The sequence below is a fragment of the Myotis nattereri genome (genome assembly GCF_964212035.1).
Source record: "Myotis nattereri genome assembly, chromosome: 4".
Lineage (NCBI taxonomy): Eukaryota > Metazoa > Chordata > Mammalia > Chiroptera > Vespertilionidae > Myotis > Myotis nattereri.
In genome coordinates this window covers 32545866-32572772 of record NC_138079.1, presented here as the reverse complement: position 1 = coordinate 32572772, position 26907 = coordinate 32545866, and the positions used below count along the sequence as shown (strand labels likewise).

Here is a 26907-nt window from a genome sequence, read left to right as displayed (position 1 = left end):
AAGTTTATAATTCTACAAGGAAGCTTCAGTTTTATTCATGTCCATGGCGCTAAAGTTTCTTACAGCCACTATTTAGTTGAATTATAAAGCAGAATGTTCAAAGAGAATGACCTGTGCCTCATTTTCAGGAACAGTTTGCTTATGAAGTTGAATCTGCTCCAAACCAGGGCTTTCGAGAGAATTTGGACAAGTGTTACAAACTGAGGCAGTTACATTATACCTTGCAGACTGATAAAAGCTGTAGTATTCAAGTCTATTTTCCCCTGAGTTTTCTGGTGTCTTTAGTTTTTGTTTAAATTGAACAACTTTGTAGATCAAAAACACGATTAAAATACAAGCTAAGATAAAAAAAGCTAGCAAAATGTCAAAAGCCTCATTTAACCTTTCAACTTCTTGTGTACAAATTAGAGATGTCTTCCCTGACACTGAAGCAGCATCAATTGGTAGAGCGGTGGTTTTTTCCAAAGTCAAGTTAACAGAAGAAGTAAGCTGTAATTGCACAGGTAACACTGCGGTAGTCTCTAGTGGATTAGCAAAGGTATTCTCTTGAAAAACTCTACTGGAAGGTGAAGTTTGTTCCCCGAAAGAAATGCTCTTGGTATTTTCCAAGTGTTTCCCATTTGTGGTTACTTTACGCCAGGCCATCATTAACGCAGTAGTCTTGTGATGAATATGAAGAGATTTTATAGCCCAAGCTCTGGATACATTTGTCGAAGATGTAACGCAATCTGTACAGTCAGTCCACTTAATATAATGCAATGCTCTGCCACGCATGGATGGGGGGGTTCTGACAATAGATGTTTAGGTAATGGCTGAAGATGCTAGCCAGTTAGTTGCGAAGGCCCAATAGTTTGCTGTTACATTTCCAAGGATTAGAATTTGCCTGAAGATGAGTCAATGAAGACAATGGCTTAAGGAACCTTGGATGTAAGTCTGTAAGATTATTAAATGACAGATTAAGGATCTTCAAATATGTTCCCATGTTCTCAACTGTATCATTATCAATGCTGATTATTCTGCTTCTAATTTAATTAAGGTAAATTAAATTCTTTAACATCTAAATGTGTCAGACACATTTCCAAATCACTGACTTAAGAGCAAATGTTTAAGATTGTTAATTTCATTAAATCCATCACAAGTAATGTTTTTAATTCTTGAATTTTTCAGAAGCAAATATCCCAAGTTGACAAGCCCTTTAAATGCAAAGGACTGTATTGCTTTTATGAGACAAAGAAAGTCTTTTAAGACTCTTAAGTACTTCAAAAGCATCTGATGGTACTTTTGCTAAATTATTACCTTCTAGGTACAAACAATCCAAATTTCCAAGATGTTGAAAGCCTGTGTCTGATATCCTCAAAAAATGTTATTGTTGGATAAATCAATTATCCAAAGAGCAATCATGCCAACAAAGTACCACTCCCGAGGACAGTGAGGTGATTTCTTTGTAGATTTAAGTACTAAAACTAGATCATTAAATACTCCTCTTGGAACAAAGGATATTGATTACACTGTAAATATAAATTACAAAGACTGGAAAGCCCCTCAAATATTCCAGAATCCAAATGTTTCATAAAATTATTATTTAAATATAGAAAATAGAGGTGCCTCAAATGAACAAAGGCTTTTGGATATACACACACAATGCCAGCATTATCCTAATATAATACTACAAGAGAATGAAGCCCTGTTAATTCACTTTTATTTATATGAAATAATTTATTTCAGCCAGGTACAGAAAAACTGTAATTTCAGAAAAATTCCTAGGAATATTTGAAAGGTCTCAATCATGGCAGTTAATTTGTCTCCTAGTGCAGAACTGGCAAACAGACACACAAGCAAGTATCTCCTATGGATTAATAATGCAAGATTATAGGTAACAAGAAGAAAGGATCACAGGCAAGGCAGAGAAAAATGTAATCTGCACATAGCCCTGTTCTTGACTTTTCTGTTCCTACCAGAATGGGCTATAAGAAGAGAAGATAAAACTTTAAATCATAAAAATGTTCTTAAAATGGAAGTTTTATAATACCAAAAATTCTGTATTCTATTTTATTTTTATTTAGAAGCAGCCAATAATACTAAGTACACATAAGTTATACTACAATGATAGCATAAAATAATGAGTTTGGAATATGTTCTAGGATTATTAGCCCCTCAAGGCCATACATTAACCCACTGTTTGACAAAATGATAACTTAAATTTAATGAACTGCAAAATAAAATGTTTTCGAAGTTCATTTAAAATATTACAATTGACTATAACAAAAGTGACAAATGATGATGCAGGAATAATGGTCTTTGGATATAATATGTCCCTTTATCAACTTAAAGTCTAATATCAGTTAAGTAACATTATAAACTATAAAAACACAAATTCATTAAACACAAAACAATTAAACTCTATTGAAACTACAGTTTTTCACAAACCAAATTATTTTCTGTTTCAGCTAAAAGTTTATATTAAATAAATAGTCTTACCAAGAGCAGGAAATTCACATTATTAACTCTCGGCTGATTCAAGTAAAGGTTTTCTTTCTAGATCTGTAGAGAGAAATTTCTAAACTCCATTTCTTTCTGTGGCACCATTGACCTCCACCCTTCCAACTTTTTTCTTTTTTCTTTTTTTTTTTTAAAGTCACAGTTTGCTCAGGAAACACCACTCTTCACATTAGTTCCTCCACAGTCAGTGTGTAAAACAGAGGTTGCCATGGATACAGGAAACTGAGAGACAGGAAGTAAGTTTATCTGTTTCAAAAGTATTGTTGAAAGGAAATCTCAGGATCTTATTTTTCGGAATGCAGTTAATTTGAGTTTTCCTAATGCACACAGCTAAATACTGCATAATTTAAAAAAATAAGTATTTTTTAAAAGGAAAAACTTGAAAATTTTAAATTTTCAGAATGAGCAAATACTGTATACATCAACAACAGATAGCTAATGAGTGGAAAACGCAAGTTGAAATAAGATGTAAATAGAGTAATATAATTTTTGTGAATTTTTAAATGCATAAAATATTTATCTTGTTTTGAATACATATTAGAAATTTCAACTTTGCTTTATTGCTTAAAAAACAGGTAGAGCCTGGCCAGCATGGCTGAGTGGTTGAGCATCAACCTATGGTATGAACCAGGAGGTCACGGTCCGATTCCCAGTCAGGGCACGTGCCTGGGTTATGGGCTCGATCCCCCATGGGGGTCGTGCAAGAGGCAGCCGATCAATGATTCTCTCTCACCACTGTTTCTATCTCTCCCTCCCTCTCCCTTCCTCTCTAAAGTCAATAAGAATATTTAGAAAAAAAAAACAGGTAGCAAAATAAACAAGCAATTTAGAATAATGAACGCAAATGTTACACTATTCTGTATGTTCTAATTTTTCCAAAGAAAAATTGGGGATACTATAATAAATATTGAATACTACCAATTAGTGCCTTAATACAAAGATGTGGCAAAATGGGTTTACAATTTTAAGTATGCAAAACATAGTTTATTCTTGTATTATTATTTAGAAATTATTGCATGATTTTCCATATAAACAACTGTAGCCCTACTTTTGCCCCACCCTATATATTAAGAGTGCATGTCTTAACAGTATATAATGATATCAAGTTGCATTCCAAATTACTGACAAAAGTTATCTTTTTGGGAAGAAAAATTGGGGAGAGTGAAAGAGGCCCTTAAACGACATTTTACTACATACACATCTGAATAAGTTTTGAATCTTTTAAGATAAGTGTGTATATATTTTAATTCTCCCCCAAGGATATTTTAGAGAGAGAGGAAGGGGGAGAAAAAATGATGTGAGAGAGAAACATTGATCAGCCACCTCCCGCATGCACCCCCCACAACCCATCAAGAATCCAATCTGCAACCTTTTGGTGAATGAGACAATGCTCTAACCAACTGAGCCATCTGATAAGGGCTATAATGTAATATTTTAAGGTAAGGATTTAAAAAATTGACTATACATTTTTTATAATATGTATTATTTAGTCATTTTCCAAAAAGCTGATTGCTTAGGTTTTCTAATTCTGACTTTTATTAATCTTACCAATAATTTACAATACACTTAAAATATCAGTGATAATATATAATAGTACACTAAAATTCCCCTTTCAATATTAAAGCAACTTTAATTCACATCAAGACAACAATTACTTCAGATAACAATATGAATGACTTCCATATTAAGTACTTTATATAATACCAAGCACTATCTTTCTATGACAATAAAAAACACACACAGAGGTACATACTGGATAACAGGTCTTTATCAAATGATCTACAATTCTCTCAAATATCCTTTGTGACTGGCTATTGTTTTTTAATTGTATAATACAACTTAGATATATGGGGTTCAGGACATGCTACCTCAAACTGTAGCAACATCGAATATTTTAAGCAAAAGAGTTTAAGAAAACAGCAGAAACAAAAAGGTCTCTCTGTGACCCTCCAATTCCCAGCTACACCCCCATACCCTCTGCCCTTCACCCCTGAAACAGATGATAAAACCTTCAGTGAGAGAAGCCCTCCCTATATTGGGAAGAAAGGAGCATCTTGATCTCCAAAGACAAAAGGACTCTGACCAAAACACAATTTCTTCCACTTCAGTACACTTACCTAATACCCTTTGCCCTTATATCTTTCCACAACTTTGCATCCACTCTGCATCAACCCCATAAAAACACAGAAGTTTAACAATATCTCCTGGTCTTCATTTCTTTATTAAGAAGCTAGTGTCATGTAAACCATATTAAATTTGTATGCTTTTGTCCAAAATCTGGACAGGTTAATCAATCCACTAATAGTCAAAAGTCTTTGTGTCATGTTAAGAGTCCCAAAAGTAAGTAATGGTGCAACAAACCAGCTAAAAAATGTACCTACCACAATCAGATACCACGTCATAACCACTAACATAGCTATAATAATAAAGAAAAGATACAAGTATTGACAAGGACATAGAGAAATTAGAACCACTATGAAAGACAGTCTGGCAGTTCCTCAAGGGGCAAAACAGAGTCATCATATGACCCAGCAACACCCAAGAGAAAGGAAAACACACATCTACATGAAAACTTATACGCAAATAATAGCAGCATCCTATCTAATAAAAGAGAAACATGGTAATTAGCCGTACATCCGCTACCCTTCCCATTGGCTAATCAGGGCGATATGCAAATTAACTGCCAGCCACGATGGTGGCCGGCAGCCAGGCAGCTTGAAGTTAACATGAGGCTTGCTTGCTTCAGTGACGGAGGACTCCAACGTTCCCCGCCTGCCGCTGCTGGCCTATGAGCTTGCAGTTTGAAACATTGTTACAAATACAGAAGCTAAACAAAACCCCAGAAACCTGCTTTCAGCCAGATGGGATCTCAGAGCTGGAGTTGATACAATGTTTCGATTATAGAACCCAAACAAACCAGATACCTGCTTTCAGCAGCAGAGGCCTCAGAGCTGGAGCCAGAGCTAAAGCTGGCCCAGAATAAAGAAAAAAAAGGAGCGGTTGGGAGCTTCAGTCACCCGCCAGCCTGAAAACAGCCCTCAGCCCCTCACCCAGACTGGCCAGGCACCCTAGTGGGGACCCCACCCTGAAGGGTGTGTGACCAGCTGCAAACAGCCATCATCCCCTCACCCAGACTGTCCAGGCACCCCAGTAGGGACCCCCACCCTGATCCAGGACACCCCTCAGGGCAAACCAGCCGGCCCCCACCTGTGCACCAGGCTTCTATCCTATATAGTGAAAGGGTAATATGCCTCCCGGCACCGGGATCAGCGTGACAGGGGGCAGTGCCCAAACCCCCTGATCGCCCTGCGGCTCTATGTGTGACAGGGGGCGGGGCCACAACCTCCCTATCTGCCCTGCTCTGTTTGGGACAGGGTGCGGCGCCCCAACTCCCTGATCAGCCCTGCTCTGTGTGTGACAGGGTGCGGCACCCCAACCCCCCCGCCCCCCCACGGGCCCTGCTCTGTGTGTTACGGGGTAGAGCCATAACCCCCCCATCGGCCCTGCCCTGAGTGTGACAGTGGCGGCACCCCAACCCCCTGATCAGCCCTATTATCCAATGTCATTACAATAAATTTAATTTAAAAAAAATACTCCATTGGTGACTTCTTTAGTCTAAAAAAAAGTGAAATTTAAAATTCTTGATCTCTGAGAAACTTATTCACAACTGAAATTCTTAGAACTGCATTATAAAAAAAAATGTGTTCTTAAAAATGGAGGATGAATTGCTATTTTAGAGAACAGATCAAAGGAAAGTTTGATTGCTCTCATCTACAAGTAATAAATAATTTTTGCTTAATATATGGCTTTGGAGGAAAACTCTTTGGAAACCATTAAAAGAGGAAAGTGTAAATTACGTTATTTTCACATAAAAAATTAGCTGAAGAAAACTTTACTCCATGTAGGAATATTATAGACACTAAAAAAGGAAGAAAATTTAAACTTGAAATTATTATAGCCAAAGAAATCCTAAAACAAAAGGACACAAAACAATTGTACTGCACAATTGAACAACCAAAAAAATGATTGCACTATGTTCAGAAAGTGACCAAGAAGATATAATAAGACTGTATAGAGTACACATAAGCAAATTCATCTATCATTAAGTTGGAGATAATGCACAATACTATAAAACTTCATGAAGCAGAGGTGACATTCCTTAGCAAATGGGTGGTTAAAACACATTTTTTAAGTGAATTAATAAATAGATACAGATACTAAAAATGTACTGAATTTAAAAAGAATGCATGTACAGAGACTTAAGCTTTTAGAACTTTGTACTAAGGTAACTGAATGATAGATGGATAAATGAGGAAGAGAAAAAGAAAAGAGCAAAATAATAACAACTAACCTCATCTGTCTAGTTTGACTTTACATATGTAAACTCATTTAACCTTTACAATACCCTTATCGGAAAGATGCTACTAGTATCCCTATTTTAAAAACAAGCAAAGGTAAGCACAGGGAAGTTAAGTTACTTGACCACTGTCATTCACAACTGAACTAGGATTTGAGTGTGGTTATAAAGTCTAAGTCTTTTATCAAATTTCTGAACCAGAAATGATGGATTAGGGTAAAAGAGATTAATAGTTTCTCAATGATCATTCTTTAGAGCAGTGCTCCTAAACTGGAGGTGGGAGGTTCCACTGGCACATTGAGAGGATAGAGGCCAGGGATGCTGCTAAGTATCCTACAATGGGCAGGACCGACTGTCCCTCAACAAATAATCATCTGGCCCCAAATGTCACTAGAACTGTGGTTGAGAAACCCTGCTTTAGAACAATATATTTCTGATTTTGAAAATCCATTAGAATGAAAGGAGAGGAAAATAACATTTCCCAATTTAGCCTGGTTAAGAAAAACATTACCAATATTATTCTCTAGACCTGCTTATTTTAGGCAAGGGAAATGTTATACTGCGAAGTCTAAAAGAAACACAGGAACAGGAAGTTACTATTACATGAGAAATTAACCAGGGAACATCACTGGGTATGTGGAAGGGAGAAAACTTTCCCCGAACTCCAACAACTATGTAGTTGTAAGTAGAAGAAAGATTATAATAGGCAATAGTAATACTGCTGACTTCAATATTACCTTCCACTAAAGCAGTGGTCGGCAAACTCATTAGTCAACAGAGCCAAATATCAACAGTACAACGATTGAAATTTCTTTTGAGAGCCATATTTTTTACTTAAACTATATAGGTAGGTACACTGTTATTAACTTAATTAGGGTACTCCTAAGGCTTAGGAAGAGCCACACTCAAGGGGCCAAAGAGCCGCATGTGGCTCACAAGCCGCAGTTTGCCGACAACGGCACTAAAGTATGTGAATATAAATCTTCCTAAATTATGTCATGGGCCTCTATATATAAAGATTTTATTAATGTCCTCTAAATATAAAGAGTACCTTAATAAAATCTGGTTATTTTAAAACATGGAAATTCAGACAAGAATCAAATAAATTGGAAAAATGAATATGACCATTAAATTGCAGTGCCGACCACTCCCATTCACATATTTTTAGATCTAGACTAACACTGGCCACATCATTATCTACTAACAAAATTAGCATACATATACATTAAACAACACTGTCCAGAAACACACAGCAATTCCAAATGGCCAAAACAGTGCTAATATTTTGATGCTTTAAAGAAGCAAATTTTAAGAAAATGTTTCCTCACCTATTATCAGATGGCAGAAGAGAAAGCAAAGCCAAAGCTGAAAGTTTTCTTCTTTCAGGCTGAGTAATGTTATCCATACGGTCAACCCACATTTCAATCATATTCCCCAAGAGCTGATCCATCTGAAAGAAAGACCAAGAGGCATCTCAAAATATTTGAAATACTATCTACTTGTGGATAGGCTAAAATCTCATAAGGCATGATTAAAGTTCAATTCCAGCAACCACAGAATTAGAATATAAGAATTTGGGCAAGCCTTGAACCAGAAAGGAATAATTTAAGCAAACCATAATTCAACTTGAATTAATCTTGAGAGTCAATTAATTCTGAGAACTAAATAGATTTACTTGTTCAACTCAGCTAGGCTTAGGTATCCAGTTGTTTGTTCAAGATGCTGCTGTAAAAGTATTTTATAGATCTGATTAACATTTACAATGTGTTACTTTAAGTACAGGAGATTACCCTACTTAATGTGGGTTGGTCTTCATTCAATCAGTTTAAAGTCTTCAGAACAAAAATTAAGGTTTTCCAGAAAAGGAGAAATCCTGCTTTAAGACTATGTATCAATAGAAGAGTATACAAAGAAAATGTAATACATGTATAGAATGGAATATTACTCAGACATAAAAAATAATGAAATTTTGCCATTTGCAACAATATAGATAGACCTAGAATATTCTGTTAAGTGAAAAGTTGGACAGAGAAAAACACCATATAATTTCACTTATATGTAGAATAAAAAAACACACAAATGATCAAAATAAAGCAAACTCATAGATACAAAATGATTATTGCAGAGAGGAGGGGGATGAGGGCTTAGGCAGGAAATGGAAGGATAATGATTTAGAAGTACAAACTTCCAGTTAAAAAATAAATCACAGGGTTGTAATGTACAGCCTAGAAATATAGTCAATAATGTTGTAATAACTATATGATGGACATATGGTTATTAGACTTATAGTGGTAATCACTTTGTAAGGCATATAAATGATGAATCACTATGTTGTATACTTAAAACTAATATTATATGTCAACTATAATAAAAATAAAACAAACTTTTAAGGGCTATCACACAGAAATCCTGAGTTTCCAGCCTGCCCTACAAAATTAGAACTTGCTAGTCCCTACAATCATATGAGCCAATTCCTTAAAATATCTCTGGAGTGCATGTACACACACACACACACACACACACACACACACACATTCATTCTCCCTCCCTCCCTTTCTCTATACACAACACACGCGCTCGCACACACACACACACAGAGTTCAACTTTTCTAGAGAACCATGACTGATAGAAATCTATAAGTAAGATACAACCAAACGTACTGATCATGTAGATTGAAAAAGAATCTCAGCTCACCAAGAAACAAAGAGAGAGGACCCAAATAAACAAAATCAGAAATGAAAGAGGCGAAATAACAACAGACCCCACAGAAATACAAATGATTGTTAAAAAATACTATGAACAACTCTACTCCAACAAACTAGACAACCTGAAGGAAATGGACATATTCCTAGAAAAATACAACCTTCCAAAACTCAATCAAGAAGAATCTAAAAATCTCAATAGGCCAATAACTATGGTAGAAATTCAGGCAGTCTTCAAACAGCTTCCAGCAAACAATACCCCAGGGCCAGATGGCTTCACAGGGGACTTTTACCAAACATTCAAGAAAAAACTAAAACCTATTCTCCTCAGACTATTCCAAAAAATTCAAGAGGAAGGAACATTTCCAAGCTCATTATATGAAGCCAGCATCACCCTCATACCAAAACCAGATAAAGACAACACAATGAAAGAGAATTACAGGCCAATATCCCTCATGAACATAGATGCCAAAATCCTCAACAAAATCTTAGCAAATCGGATCCAGCAGTACATTAGAAAGATCATACACCATGACCAAGTAGGATTTATCCCAAGGATGCAAGGATGGTACAATATCCGCAAATCAATAAATGTGATACATCACATAAACAAATTGAGAGAAAAAAACCACAAAGTCATATCAATTGATGCAGAAAAAGCATGAAAAAATCCAACACCCAATTTTGATTAAAAAAAAAACTCTCAGCAAAGTGGGAATAGAAGGATCATACCTCAACATAATAAAGCCATATATGACAAACCCACAGCCAACATCATACTCAATGGACAAAAACTAAAACCATTTCCCTTAAGAACAGGAACAAGACAGGGATGCCCACTCTCACCACTCCTGTTCGACATAGTGCTGGAAGTATTAGCCATTGCGATTAGACAAGAAGAAGAAATAAAAGGCATCCCCCCCCCCCCCAAAAAAAGGCATCCAAATTGGAAAAGAAGTAAAACTGTCCTTATTCGCAGATGACATGATACTATACATAAAAAATTTCTAAAGACTCCATCAAAAAACTATTAGACTTAATAAATGAATTCGGCAATGTAGCAGGATACAAAATTAACGCCAAGAAATCTATGGCATTTCTATACACCAATAGTGAACTTAGAGAAACAGAGACTAAAAAAGCAATCCCATTTACCATCGCACCAAAAAAATTAAGATACCTAGGAATAAACTTAACTAAGGAGGTAAAAGACTTATATGCAAAAAACTACAGGACACTGAAAAAAAGAGATAGAGGAAGACATAAACAGATGGAAGAACATACCATGTTCATGGATTGGTAGAATCAACATCATTAAACTGTCCATACTACCCAAAGCAATCTATAAATTCAACGCACTTCCCATTAAAATACCAACGGCATATTTCACAGACCTAGAACGAACTCTCCAAAAATTCATCTGGAATAAAAAAAGACCCCGAATAGCTGCAGCGATCCTGAGAAAGAAGAACAAAGTAGGTGGGATCTCAATACCAGATATCAAGCTGTATTACAAAGCCACTGTTCTCAAAACTGCCTGGTACTGGCACAAGAACAGACATATAGATCAATGGAATAGAATAGAGAGCCCAGAAATTGACCGGAACCAATATGCTCAATTAATATTTGACAAAGGAGGCAAGAACATACAATGGAGTCAAGACAGTCTCTTCAATAAATGGTGTTGGGAAAATTGGGCAGATACATGCAGAAAAATTAAACTAGACCACCAACATACACCATACACAAAAATAAACTCAAAATGGATAAAGGACTTAAATGTAAGACTGTAAACCATAAAAATACTAGAGGAATCCAAAGGCAACAAAATCTCAGACATATGCCAAAGCAATTTCTTCACTGATACAGCTCCCAGGGCATTGGAAACTAAAGAGAAAATAAACAAATGGGACTACATCAAAATAAAAAGCTTCAGCACAGCAAAAGAAACCATCAACAAAACAACAAGAAAGCCCACGGCATGGGAGAACATATTTGCCAATGTTATCACCGATAAGGGTTTAATCTCCAACATTTATAAGGAACTCATACAACTTAGCAAAAGGAAGATAAACAATCCAATCAAAAAATGGGCAAAGGACCTAAATAGACACTTTTCAAAAGAGGACATTCAGAAAGCCAAGAGACATATGAAAACATGCTCAAAGTCACTAATGATCCGAGAGATGCAAATCAAAACAACGAGGTACCATCTCACACCTGTCAAAATGGCTATCATCAACAAATCAAAAAACGACAAGCGCTGGAGAGGATGGGGAGAAAAGGGAACACTCGTGCACTGCTGGTGGGAATGCAGACTGGTGCAGCCACTATGGAAGACAGTATGGAGTTACCTCAAAAAACTAAAAATGAAACTCCCATTTGACCCTGTGATCCCACTTCTAGGAATATATCCCAAGAAACCAGAAACACCAATCAGAAAGGATATATGCACCCCTATGTTCATAGCGCACAATTCACCATAGCAAAGATCTGGAAACAGCCTAAGTGCCCATCAGCAGATAAATGGATTAGAAAACTGTTGTACATCTACACAATGGAATACTATGCTGCTGGAAAAACGAAGGAATTCTTACCATTTGCAACAGCATGGATGGAACTGGAGAGCATTATGCTAAGTGAAATAAGCCAGTCAATGAAAGAAAAATACCACATGATCTCACTCATTTATGGATAATAAAGACCATTATAAACTGATGAACAAAAATAGATACAGAGGCAAAGCAGCATTGAACAGACTGTCAACCTACAGCGGGAAGCCCGGGGAGGGTTTGGGGGGAGGGGTGGGGGGTAAGAGATCAAATGAAGGACTTGTATGTATGCTTATAAGCATAACCAATGGACACAAGACACTGGGGGGTAGGGGAGGCCAGGGGATTGTCAAGGGGGGGAAAAAAAAGGAGACATATGTAATACTCTTTGTAATACTTTAAGCACTAAATAAATAAATCTTGATATTCAAAAATAAATAAATAAATAAATAAATAAATAAATAAAATATGTAAAAACCTGGAGCAATAAAAATACTTAATAAATGTTAGTTTCCTTGATGTCCCCCCCATCCAGAAAAAAAAAGAATCTCAGGATTTACTTATAAATCCATCCTAGCACCTTTTAAAAAATGCATTTAACATCAAAAACTCTACTTTATGGATTTGGTAACATAAAATCAACCTTAGGTTTTTACCCTTGTCTACTATAGTGCTTCTATATTTTTCCCCAAAAAATGCTCCCACATATTTAAAAAAAAATAAAAGGTCAAGAAACGCTTATTAGTTGAAGACAATTATTTACACTTGAGATTATTAAGATATAAATTATTAAGATATAAATACATGTTAACTTGTTTGGACCTAACCTCTTCTTTTAAGTATTTTTAAAATATAATTTATTGATATTTTACAAAGAGGAAGGGAGATGGATAGAGAGTTAGAAACATCAATCAGCTGCCTCCTGCACATCCCCTACTGGGGATGTGCCCGCAACCAAGATACCTGCCCTCGACCGGGACCCTTCAGTCCGCATGCCGATGCTCTATCCACTGAGCCAAACCGGTTAGGGCTGGACCTAACCTCTTAATAAAAGGACCTGCTAGATACTTTTCTTTTGGCCCAGGAGCACTTTGAAAATATTAGTAATACACTGAAGGCACAACCATGAACCAAGAAAATTTTGTAACTTCTGATTTATACCACCGTGTTTTCAATTCATATTCAGTTTGTAAACAAATAGTACAGATATTCTACAGGTTTACTGCATGCAATTAATATGTAGAAGGCAAGATTTAAAAAAACAAATTATAACCATTATAAAAGTAAAAATATCAAGTTATCATTAAAATGTAATATATACAACTGAAGCAATAGTAATATTTGCTTTGGTTGTATATTTTCTGGTTGAAATAAAGATGCAATCAGCAAAGACAGATATCTCTATAGTCTAATTTTATTTATTTATAACTTACATTTATTTCCTTTATTATAAAAATATTCAATAGCATATAAAACCAGTGAGTTTGTGTGGACTTAATTAAACAAGCAATTAGAATGCAAGGTTTCAGCAATCTTCTGTAAAGAACCAGATAGTAAATATTTAAGGCTGTGCAGGCCATAAGGTCTCAGCTGCAATAACTTAACACCCCAAATCAGTCATAAAAAATATGTAAACAAATGGGCATGAACTTGTTCCAATATAAAATTTCACTTTTATATGTCACAAAATATTACTATTTTTTCAATCATTAGAAAATGTAAAAACCATTCAGACTCATAGACTTGACAAAAACAAGCAACAGGCTGAATCTGACCCATAGGCCATAGCCTGTAGACCCTGGGAATACATAAGCAGGACCAGAGCTAGGATGGAGCAAATACCTCTGATGATAAATGCATAGTTCCCAATATTATAGGAATACCTGAAAAAGATCTGAGGGATTGAGGCTAAATTATCCAGGAGTTTATTTTTAAGGTAGAATAAAAAAAGATCAGGAATCAACTAAAGGAAAGTCAGAGGCTGGGAGGAAGAGGTCTAGGTAGAGGGAATAGCCTGTATATGAGGACTCTGAAGCAAGAGGGAGAAAGGTGTTTGCAAGAAATGAAAATGTTCTGAGCACTGGAAGACTGGATCACGGAGTTCTAAAGGGAGGCTAAGAGATAAGGCTAAAGAAGCAGATTATGGCAGGCCTGTGTAGGCAAACCTGCAAGAGAGAGTTTGGGCCTAATCCTATTTCTTAAAGAAAGACACCGAAGAGATGTGAAACAAGGCAATGACAAATTCACATGCACATATTATAAAACTCAACTAGTTTCTCTGAAGTAAATAGTAAGGTCGCAAAAACAGAAACAGGACAACTGTAAATGTCAACATTTATAGCAAATCATGAAGCAATAAAAAATTCTGCATTATTTTCAGAGAACTAATTTCTAAAATCAAAATATTCCTTAAGCATATAATAAAAAGATGTTGGGATTTCTGTACTTTGATAATGTTTGCTATATTCTACCCAGGAAGTGCAGCTACAAGCTAATCATGCTGATACTAATTAAATACAATTACCTACTATAGAAAGAACTTTATTTCCAACTGGTTCCACCACTTTGAGCACCTTTAAAGAATGAAAGTTATAAATACATCTTTTATAAAAATAAAGTAATCTTATAGCATTATATCCCCTGCAAAGCAGAATAAAATGTTTAGGCAAATGATGATCTTTTCTCTCTAAGTGTTATTTTAACTTAGTCTAACCTTCATACCAACTGCTATTCAAGAAATAAAATGCCATTTTTACAGAAGATTTCATAAAACAGTTGTTCATTGTGCAGAAATTAAAAAGTACCTTCAATCTAGAATGTGAAAGATGTATGCAGTTTTCAGTCAAACACTTAGGACTGGTTATTTAAAAAAAAAAATTTTATGGTCTAAGTGGCAGGTCTTCAGGAAATTCTTCATCTTCTTTAGGTAAAGAATTTGGAAAATTTGGAGTAAGTTACCAAAACTTCTCACTCTCCCCAAATTTCATAAACTATAAATTACAGAATACTGCCAGAAAGAATAAGATGACAATGTTTCTAGAAAACAAAGACATATTTAAGCCACAATTGAATTCAGTCTTAGTTTTATAGAAAGATAAATAGATATTAGTCAAATTCAGCTGCAAACACCTGATTGCATTTTCTTTTAAAATATATTTTTAATTGAAAAATAAAATATATTTTTATTGATTTCGGAGAGGAAGGGAGAGAGACAGAAACGTCAATGATGAGAGAGAATTATTATCTGCTGCCTCCTGCATGCCATGCCCCCCACCAGGGATCAAGGCCACAATCTGAGCATGTGCCCTGACCGGGAGTCAAACCAGACCTCCTGGTTCATAGGTGGACACTCAACCACTGAGCAACACCAGCTGGGCTGATTGCATCTTTATAATCAAGTTATTCATACCAGTAGCATGCTGACATTGTAAAAACAACTTTAGTACTGAACATATGCATTTGCTGGCTCCTTTGAAATCCAACTAAAAGGAGAATCTATACTAATAAAAGCCTAGGTGGCCCTCGCGCCCCACCCCCAAGTCGTCATAAGATTGCCGTCACAAGATGGCTGGCAGGGAAGGACATTGTGAGCAATCAGGCCGGCAGGGGAGGGCAGTGGGGGTGAACAGGCCGGTAGGGGAGGGCAGTTGGGGGTGACCAGGCCTGCAGGGGAGGGCAGTTGGGGGCAACCAGGCCGACAGGGGAAGGAAGTTGGGGGTGACAGGGCTGGCAGGGGAGGGCAGTTGGGGGTGACCGGGCCTGCAGAGGAGGGCAGTTGAGGGCAACCGGGCCAGCAGAGGAGGGCAGTTGGGGGGGACCAGGCCTGCAGGGGAAGGCAGATGGGGGCGACTGGGCTGGTAGGGGGGCAGTTGGGGGCAAACAGGCTGGCAGGGGAGCAGTTAGGCATCAATCAGGCCAGCAGGGGAGCAGCTAAAGGGTCCTGGGTTGGATTCTGGTCAAGGGCACATGCCTGGGTTGCGGGCTCGATCCCCAATGGGGGGCTTGCGGGAGGCAGCCAATCAGTGATTCTTTCTCATCATTGATGTTTCTCTCTCTGTCTCCCTCTCCTTCCTCTCTGAAGTCAATAAAAATATATTTTAAAAAAATCAATGAACAAATTCAACTGTTTAACATTAACATCACAGTTAAATTTAATAAAGCTAAAGAAAAATCTCTCCTATCTGTCAAAACAAAGACTGGTATCTCTAATTAGATTAGTCTAATTCTAGAAAAACCTTATGCATTCTAAAATTTGTACTTCCTTACTCTGGATTTCCTTAAAGTGGAAATATATATATATTTTAGCCCACAAACTAAAAGATTTCATGAACTGCCTACATTTTAGAGATATCAGTCAAGTACATTCCACCTTCTATGTTTTATAAATCTTAACAGAATAATTACTTACAGCATAAAAACCACATTTTAATACAATGTACACTAGAGGCCTGGTGCACGAAATTAGTGCACGGGGACAGAGGGCTGTCCCTCAGCCCCCCTGCGCCCTCTCGCAATCCTGGACCCCTGGGGTAGGGTCCCTAGGCCTGGCTGGCGATCAAGGCCTATCAGGGCTTTCCCTCCCCCAGCTACCAGCAGCTGGCCCCACACCTACTGCTGCCATCTGCTTGCCATCTGTGCGGTGCTGCCTCCCCTTCCTCCCCACCAGTCACCACCCTCTGTGGGCAACAGGTGTGGGGTTACGATTGCTTGACTGGCCTGGGCCTCCCTCTGCGGGGTGATCACTGGACAGCCCCGCACACCTGCCACAGCGTCACTGGCCGGTGGCCTGGGCCTCCCTCTGTGGGGCAATCATTGGGCGATGGCAGGGCCCCCCAACCAATCGCATCACACCGCCTTGGCTGGCCTGGCGCCAGTGCGTGTCATAGCGTGGTTGTCCAGAAGGTCATCCAAACGGTTGTTCTGCTGTTTGGTTGATTTGCATATTACTCTCTTATTATTATAGATTATTATTATAGATAGTCTCAAGTAACCAAATCACTTAAGAACCTATTCCATACTTATTGCAGTAACTGGTTTTAGTTACAGTATTTTTTAAATTTAACTTTATTCTTGAAAGTATTACAGATGAACCCCTTTCTTCCCCTTGACCCTTTCACACTATTGCCTGCATCCATGGGTTTTGCATATATGCATATAAGTTCTTTGGTTAATCTCTTCTCACTGATCCCCGCCTTCCTTCTGAGATTTGACAGTCTGTACTGTGCTTCTATGTCTCTGGATTTATTTTGTTCTTTAGATTCCACATATGAGGGAGATCATGTGATACTTGTCTTTCTCTGACTGGCTTATTTCACTTGGCCTAATACTCTCCAGGTCCCTCCATGCTATCTCTTTTTTTACTGCTGCATAGTATTCCACGGTGTACATGTACCACGGCTCTTTTAACAATTCATCTACTGATGGGCACCTGGGCTATTTATAGCTATTATTATAAATTGTGCTGCTATGAACATAGGGGTGCATACAACATTCTTTTTGACTGGTGTTTCAGGTTTCTTAGGATATATTCCTAGGAGTGGGGTCACTGGATCAAATGGCATTTCCATACTTAATTTTTTTAGGAAACTCCATACTGTTTTCCATAATAGCTGCACCAATCTGCAATCCCACCAGCAGTGTACTAGGGTTCCCTTTCTTCCACATCCTCACCAGCACTTATCATTTGTTGATGGTGGCCATTCCGACAGGTGTGAGGTGATACCTCAAGATATCCAGGAGTAAATTTAACCAAGGAGCTAAAAGACTTGTACTTGGAAAACTACAGGATGTTGAAAGAAGAGACAGAGAAAGATATAAACAAGTGGAAGAATATACCGTGTTCATTGGATTGGTAGAATTAACATCATTAAAATGTCCCTCTGTTACCCAAAGTAAACTATAGATTCAATGCAATCCCTATTAAAATACCAATGGCATATTTCACAGATCTAGAACAAATACTCCAAAAAATTTATATGGAATCAAAAAATGACCTCGAATAGCTGCAGCAATCTTGAGAAAGAAGAACAAAGTTGGAGGAATCACAATGCTAGATATCAAGTTATACTACAAAGCCGCTGTAATCAAAACAGCCTAGTACTAACACAAGAATAGGCATATAGATCAATGGAACAAAAGAGAGACCCCAGAAATCGATCCAAGTCATTATGCTCAATTAATATTTAACAAAGGAGGCAAGAGCATGATTCAATGGAGTAAAAATAGTCTCTTCAATAAATGGCGGTGGGAAAATTGGACAGATACATGCAAAAAAAATGAAACTAGACCACCGACTTACACTATACACAAGAATAAACTCAAGTGGATAAAAGATTTAAATGTAAGTCATGAAACCATAAAAATCCTAGAAGAGCCCTGCCTGGCTTGGCTCAGTGGATAGAGTGTCAGCCTGCGAATTGAAGGGTCCCAGGTTCGATTCCGGACAAAGGCACACGCCTGGGTTGCAGGCTTGATCCCCAGTGGGGGGCGTGCAGGAGGCAGCCAATCAATGATTCTCTCTCATCATGGATGTTTCTATCTCTCTCTCCTCCCTTCCTCTCTGAAATCAATAAAGAAATATATATTTTTTAAAAATCTTAGAAGAAACTATAGCCAGCAAAATCTCAGACGTCTCTCATAGAAATATGTTTACCTATACATATCCGAGGGCAAAGGAAACCAAGGAGAAAATAAACAAATGGGACTATATCAAAATAAAAAGCTTCTGCACAGCAAAAGAAACCATCAACAAAATGAAAAGGAAGCCCACTGCATGGGAGAACATGCTTGCCAATGATACATCTGATAGAGGTTTAATATCCAAGGTATATAAGGAAATCATACAAAAGGAAGACAAACAATCCAATTAAAAAGTGGGCAAAGGACCTAAATAGACACTTCTCTAAAGTGGACATACAAATGGACAAGAGACATATTAAAAAATGGTCAAAGTCACTAACAATCATCAGAGAAATGCAACTTAATACAGTATTTTTTTAATAAGCCTTGGGGGAAAGATCATTTCCCACAATAATGATAATGAAAACTCACTGCATTGCATTTAAAACAAGGTAAAGAAATGAAACGAAAACTGCATATGATTATATGTATCCCTGTTTCATTTAATGTACTCCTATCACTAAGAATAAAATTGCCCATTTTGAACAGAAAATATAAGTTTCAACTGCCATTCAGATTCTTTTTTCTTCTCCCAAATTATAGGTAAAATGGTAGTTATTAAAGATTTAAAATATGAAAGTCTGAATACAATAAGGCTTTTACAGAATCATTATTTCACCAAATTATTTCCAATCTTTACCTAGATAAAGACTTCCTTCAATTTAAAAAAAAACCTGATTCTTACCTCCTGATTACATTTATGTGCCATCACAGTAAGAAGTGAAGAAAAGAAACTCGTGTTTTGTAGCAGGACTCGACCCATAACTCCGAGATATGTTGACATCACTACAGGATACCTCTGTACAATTAAAAAAGTACATGTAAAATCGTATTAAGCAATTATAAATAATCAAGGACATTAACAATCAACAGGGATATGAAATAACAATATTCTCCTGCATATTGCTTCTTTAGAATGAACTGTTAATTTTACCTGAATCTAACTTACTAAATGAATATGCCATACAAGGTAATATATATGTACTACATATATACTTATAGAATATATGTGTGTGTGTGTATATATATATATATAATAAAGAGAGAAGAACAGAGAAAGGATATTTACCAATGGCATCTACACTAATAAAAGAGAAACATGCAAATTAACCATCAGTCACTCTGCCACTCTGCTACACCCACCAGCCAATCAGAGCGACTATGCAAATTAACCCAACAAAGATGGTGGTTAATTTGCATGCGCAAGCAGGGAGGGAAGACTGCAGACAACTGAAGATGGCGGCGGCCACGGAGCTGAAGCGAGCAAGAGGTTTGGGTTGCGCCCGGCGACAGAGGAAGCCAAGCTTCCCGTGGGCCCTGGACTCAGCTTAGGAGTGGCTGGGGGCCTGGGTCGCCAGGGGCGACCCAGGCTTCCCAGCCAGCCCTGGCCTCCACTCGAGGAGCTGGAAAAAAAAAAAAAAAGGAGGGGCTGGGAGCAGCCGGAGCAGAGAAGCCAAGCCTCACTGCTACAGCCGGACCAAAGGCCTGGGTCCCGGGTGCCGGAGGAAAACTGGTGCCGGCAGCCAGGGGAAGGAAGGCCTATTGCACGAATCTTCGTGCAATGGGCCACTAGTATTTATATATTTATATTATTTTAAATGTTCTTAACATACATAGTTAAATGGATCAATTTAAGAGCTGGACTTAGAACATATGAGTGAGAGATGAGATAGCAAAGGAAATCTACCCTTCCCTATGTGGAAAAATAACAAAGCTGTATGAATATCTGAAATTTACTTCAAAATAATCAAGTATTTTTAAAAGCTTTCCTTTTACTTAAGACAATGAAGATATAAATTTTCAATGAAGAGGGAAAATAATTAAAAATAGAACTCTCAGGGTCCAGTACTGTCCTTAGAAGCTTAATAAAAATCTTACCTCCCCTTCTATAATACCTCTGAAAACACAGGGTAGAATCGGTTGAAACATTTGCGAGCCTAATACTGGGTTCACTTTAAGGGCATTTTCCACAACCTAAAAATCATAAAGACACATTGGTTGCAGGCAATAACGAAAGTCACAGGTAAAAAAAAAAAAACAAAGTATTAAATACACACCAAATCCAAGATACAAATGAGTACATGAGGTAGGTAATTGATATTCTGGCTCTAGACACACTGTTACAAAATAATTCATTAAAAATGCAATTTGACATAAAATGTGTAATATCTAGACACAGATATACACCCTACATAGAATTATAATTAATCACACTCCAATACCATTGGTATCATATTGTTAATGGAATTCTTATCTTTGCATTTTAAACGAAAAACCATTACAAAACATTAAAATAGAGGCAGCAAAAGGCATTTCCAAAGTATTGGCTTTTCATAGTGAAAAGGAAAATTAGTAACAACTGTACACAATGCCCAAAAAGAAATCTACATTTAAATTTATCAATAAATTGGACAGAAAAAGGCATGTTGTATATATACTACCTATTAAATGAGAGATGATATTATTTCATTCATAATGTGATCATGTATATTACTAATCATGAGCAATGATTGTTACAAGTAAAATTTATAAAAATTACTCTTATATGATTAAGATGGGTTCTGTCCATAACAAAGGTAGCAGAAAATTCAGAGCGGGGTGTGATTTTGTTTGCTTACTTTTGTTTTATTTTTAAAATGTTTTTATTGGTTTTATGCCGTAACCGGTTTGGCTCAGTGGATAGAGCGTCGGCCTGTGGACTGGAAGGTCCCAGGTTCGATTCCAGTCAAGGGCATGTACCTTGGTTGCGGGCACATCTCCAGTGGGGAGTGTGCAGGAGGCAGCTGATCGATGTTTCTCTCTCATCGATGTTTCTAACTCTCTATCCCTCTCCCTTCCTCTCTGTAAAAAATCAATAAAATATATATTTTTTTTAAAAAATGTTTTTATTGGTTTTTAGAGAGAGAGGAAATGAAAGAAAGAAACATCAATGTGAGAGAGAAAACAAATGGTTGCCTCCCACACCCACCCTGCCTGACCAGGGATGGAACCAAAACCTGGCATGTGGCCTGACCAGTAATGGAACCAGTGACCTTTCGGTGCATAAGATGACACTCCAACCAACTGACCAACCAGGGCTGTTTTATTGTTTAGGGACTAAGACAGGCAGTGGTCAGGAAGCATCACTGAGGAAGAAAATCAGACACCATTTGAGAGGCTTGTGGGCAAGCACCAGCCTCAAGGCAGAGCCAGGTTTCCCTTTAAACTTCAAGCAACGTTTCTCAAGACTGACTATTGGCATTCTAAGTGGGACAGTGTTTACTGTGCAGGACTATTCCACGCACTGAGGGGCCTTTAGTATCTTCAGTCTGGACTCATCATGTACCAGTAACATGCTCCGAACACAAGGACAATCAAATACACCTCCAGGCATTTCAAAACGTTTTAAAGATAAGCACAAAGTACCCAGGAATGAAAATGTTTTCTTTTCTTTTTCTTCTTTTTTTAATCCTTGGGTAGGGATATACTTATTGATTTTTTTTTTTTTTTAAATAAAGAGAGGAAGGGAAAGAGAAAGAGAAACTGAGAAACATCAATGTGAGAGAGAAACATTGATCAGTTGCCTCCCATACATGCCCTGACAGAGGATCAAACCTGCAGTCTACGTATGTGCCCTGACCAGGAATCGAACCCAAAACCTGCATATTTTCCCTGACTGGAAATCGAACCTGCAACCTTTGGTGTAGAGGACAACTCTCCAACCAACTGAGCCACCTGGCCAGGATGACAGCGTTTTCTAATTTTGAGTAAGAAGTAAAGGGGGATGTCCAAAGACAAGACAAGCTTAAAAATATAAAAACTTTTTTACTATGGACTAAACACTATGCTATCTACTAAAAGACACAGAATAAAAGATATTACAGTTCCTGATTAAAAACCACAGGAGACTCAGCACATAATTAAATATGATCTTCATAAGGCTTATTTTGTTTAAAAAAAAAATGGGAGTTGGAATAGAGATGAGAAAGGCATTTGGAATAAAGATGGGGATGTAGATATGCTGGAGGACTGAGTCTCAGAGAATGATGTCACTAGACAATCTCCATTTTATCTATGAGTGGAAAGTAAGGCCATCTTAATGTCAGATACATATTTAACTTCATTTCCTCCTGAAACCCAACTAAAATTTTAAGAAAAGATAAAAGGGAAAGGGACACTTTTAAAAGGATAAAGAAAATGAGAGATGAATACTGAAAGCTACAAAGAAGAAATTCAAAAGGCATTTAGAAGGGACTTCTTTGGGAAAATTAAAGTAATAAAATACCTGATGGGGTCAATATGTCTGAACATAGAGCAGAGACAAAAGGTATAAAAAAAATTACACCAAAAACATCTGAGTAGTTCCAAAGGATTACAAACATTTGTGTAGAAAAGAAATTTGATCATTATGACTTTTAAAATATAAATTCATTTAAATGTATATATCATTTAATACAAGCAAGGTGTTGCTGTACATATTCTTTACATATAAAGGTATAGTTACTATTATGTAAAAGAACTAAAATATTTCAAAACTAAATTGGAGTCTTTGTATTCAAAAAGTAGGAATCACAGCTAGGGAAGGGAAGATTGTTTCTGAAAAATTATGTAGGAAAATGCCATTATCAGACTTGGAGGCAGGGATTGTGTAATTGAATTAAGAGAAATTTCAGCAAGTAGAACTGATAAAAAATAGAAAACAAATTGAACAGCTGACTAAAGGTGAAGAAGTCTGGGATTACTCCTAGTTTTCATGTTTGGTCAATGGATACAAATTATGGTGTTGTTAGTTATAATGAGGTTTGATTTTGGACATGTTGAACTTGAGATGCCTGTGGGAAATCCATATGGAATGGTCCTACATTTTTGTCACACACATAACACTCTATATATAATCCATTTCCCAAGAAATATTTTGCAGTTGTGACTTAAAAGCCAGATTTCAAACTATTTCCATAGTGAAGGTTCTTCTATAATGGTCAAACATTCTGACATAGTTTTCACTTCTAAACAAAATTTTGAAAAATGCATCTCTGACTTCAGTGGTAATATACAATTGTGTATATTATTTTAAGTGAAATACATGTGCACCAGACTGCCAAACAGCTCCAAAAAGGAAATGACACTAATTATAACGAATAATAAGTAGTTAAAAGTAAGGTAATTTCCAGATGTTAACAGAACTTCAATCACAGCTTACTCTTCTTGGTGGGGAATCTTATGTTCTCAGGGATTTTAACATGTTTGATGTGTTTTAATCCACTTAGTTTCCTTTTGTTTTACTGTTCAAACTGTCCATAATTAGCCAGTGGGAGCTCCTTCGAAGTTAATTCCCTGCCCTAGCCTGTTTGGCTCAGTGGATATAGCGTCGGCCTGTGGACTGAAGGGTCCCAGGTTCAATTCCAGTCAAGGGCACATGCTCGGGTTGAGGGCTCCATCCCCAGTAGGGGGTGTGCAGGAGGCAGCCGATCAATGATTCTCTCTCATCATTGATGTTTCTCATCATTGATGTTTCTATCTCTCTCTCCCTCTCCCTTCCTCTCTGAAATCAATAAAAATATTTTTTATACAGTTAATTTCTGCATCCTTTTGACAAAATCCCACCTTTCCTTCCTTCTAGCACAAACAGAGCTTCCAAGATTATCTTGTATATCCCTTGCCTGAGCTCTGGAGTTAACCAGTAGGACACAATATGTACAGAGCACAATCTAGGGTTCTGGGGTACTTGCTGCCACTGGATTGATACTGCTTCTAGACAGTAAGTTTCTCACCTAGTTTCTCTTCCCAAAAAGCATATGCCATAACCTCACCAAATCCAAGATTACATCATTTTACATAACTTCTTTAATATTTCCATCTTCTAATATACTGAAGAGAGCCAGATTCTAATAACCTTATTTCTTTCTACCTACTATATGTGTGTGTGTGTGTGTGTGTGTGTGTTTCAAAATAGCAATACCAGTGTTACTAATAACAGTACTGATATCTATACTAATAAAAGGGTAATATGCTAATGAGACCAGACATCTTCCAGATGTCCTTCCGGACAAAGCCACGGCGGTAGGGGCCAAGGCAGAGGCAGTTAGGGGCAATCAGGCCAGCAAGGGAGGGCAGTTGGGGGCGATCAGGTCGGCAAGGGTGGGCAGTTAGGGGCAATCAGGCTGGCAGGAGAGGGCAGTTAGGGACGATCAGGCCAGCAGGAGAGGGTGGTTAGGGGCGATCAGGCCAGCAGGGGAGGGTGATTAGGAGCAATCAGGCCGGCAGGGGAGGGCAGTTAGGGGCGATCAGGCCAGCAGGGGAGCAGTTAGGGGCATCAGGCCGGCAGGGGAGGGTGATTAGGAGCAATCAGGCCGGCAGGGGAGTAGTTAGGGGCATCAGGCCGGCAGGCAGAGGCAGTTTGGGGTAATCAGGCAGGCAGCCAGGCGAGCGGTTAGGACCCAACAGTCCCGGATTGTGAGAGGGATGTCTGACTGCCGATTTCTGTGGGATCGGGCTTAAACCGGCAGTCAGACATCCCCCAAGAGGTTCCAGATTAGAGAGGGTGCAGGCCGGGCTGAGGGACCACCCCCCACCCCCACCCCATGCACGAATTTTGTGCACCGGGCCTCTAGTGTAATTTATAATATCCTTGTTTCTGTTCTAACGTTGTATTCTACCAGTGACATACCTGTAAAGTACTGTGTATTAAAGTTAGTTGAAATATTCTTCTCAGATGTCTCTACCACCAACATCATAATAGACTCAAATGTTTCATCTTGTTTTTTATCTTTAGGAAATTGCTTTACTTTCATTATTTTAAATCATGTAGAATATCTACATGGCTCTAAAGCAAAAACACAAAACAGATATATACCCTAGGAGATCTAGCTCCCATTCTCTCTTCCTCTGCCCCCTACACAACCACTTTTATTAGTTTGATTTATTTTTCCGTTGTGTCTACGTGGCACTCTTTCAATACAAGGATTAGACATGAGTCTTTACTTATAGGCTCCAAAATCATTCTAAAACTGTCTACAGAGGTTGTCTTCATTTTTTTTTAAAGCTGTACTCTTCTGCATGGCAAAATAATCAATCATATATTACTATTTTTATAAGCATTTTGCTATTACAAATTGAACTTCTGCACTTTAATTTTAATCCAACCCTTTTCTGATCATACCTGGAACAGACTGTATTTAAAATCTGTCAAGAATGCAAGCTTTTAGTTTGTGCCTTGCACTCAAACAATTCTATTGATTTAGGCTTACACTGAATTACAAGAAGTTAGATCATGAATCCTGAAGTCAGAATGCCTAGCTTTACATCACAGCTCCAATACTTACTAACTGTGTGACCCTGGGCAAGAGATTTACTGCTTGTTAATTTCTCATCTGTAAAAACTGGGAAAAGAACAGTACTGTTGTCATAGGTTTATGGGAGCATTACATGAACTCTATATCTCTATATTATGTGCTTAGAAATGTGCAGCATATAGTAAGTGCTAGTATTAGCTATTATTAATATAGAATAAATTATGCCAGAAAAATATTTGTGCCATCTTAAATAAACCATATCACAAAGAATGAAAGCAACTGGCTCATTACTGCTTGATTAGATCACGGGGGGGGGGGGGGGGGGGGACAGAATTTCTAAACTCAAAGTTGAATATACACACATAGACAAATTTCAAATTAAGAAATCTTAACAATTAAATTTGAGTATTTTTAGAATATAATTGTATTCATCTAGATAAGTTGTTCCAAGTCATAGAATATAATAAAGTCTATTTTTGCTCTTAACCACTTGCCCTAAAGTAGGCATACTTGTGTATCCAATTTTCATAACATTGTAATTTTCTGCTTCAAAGCACAAAGTTACTTTCATATACTGTCAGAAATCAGTATAACAGTAAAGTTTAGTAAAAAATGTATTTTAAATGTTATATAGCATACTATATTAAGAAACAGTATCTGAAAGGTATTAAAAATGAAAATAATGAGCTAATATTAAAAACTATTATTATAGCTTTAATGAACTCTGAGAATAGGAAAATGCCAAAACTTTTAAGAGTACTCTCAGCTTTCATGTACAAGAATAAAAGCACCACTGTCCTAGAATATTCCTTATTTAAAAACTCATAAATACCTTGTTAATAATAAT

General features: G+C 37.4%; 2 protein-coding genes across 2 annotated transcripts in view; both read right to left on the bottom strand.

Moving 5' to 3' along the window:
* IPO11 (importin 11) overlaps positions 1-26907 on the bottom strand; it is a 134999-nt gene that overhangs the window by 19859 nt on the left and 88233 nt on the right. The window contains exons 25-27 of the mRNA XM_081089105.1: positions 20668-20763; positions 19475-19588; positions 8185-8306 (exon numbers count right to left, since the gene is read on the bottom strand). Of these exons, the coding sequence (XP_080945231.1) occupies positions 8185-8306; positions 19475-19588; positions 20668-20763 (332 nt within the window). The remainder of the gene's footprint in view (positions 1-8184; positions 8307-19474; positions 19589-20667; positions 20764-26907) is intronic.
* Positions 82-1926, bottom strand: LRRC70 (leucine rich repeat containing 70; the record flags this gene model as incomplete). The annotated part of the gene is given in 18 exon segments (XM_081089106.1): positions 82-783; positions 785-804; positions 807-834; positions 836-1027; positions 1031-1057; positions 1063-1077; positions 1083-1089; positions 1091-1222; positions 1224-1357; positions 1360-1412; positions 1415-1458; positions 1460-1499; positions 1502-1655; positions 1659-1723; positions 1726-1780; positions 1784-1848; positions 1851-1890; positions 1894-1926. Coding segments are annotated over 18 exon segments (1806 nt in total).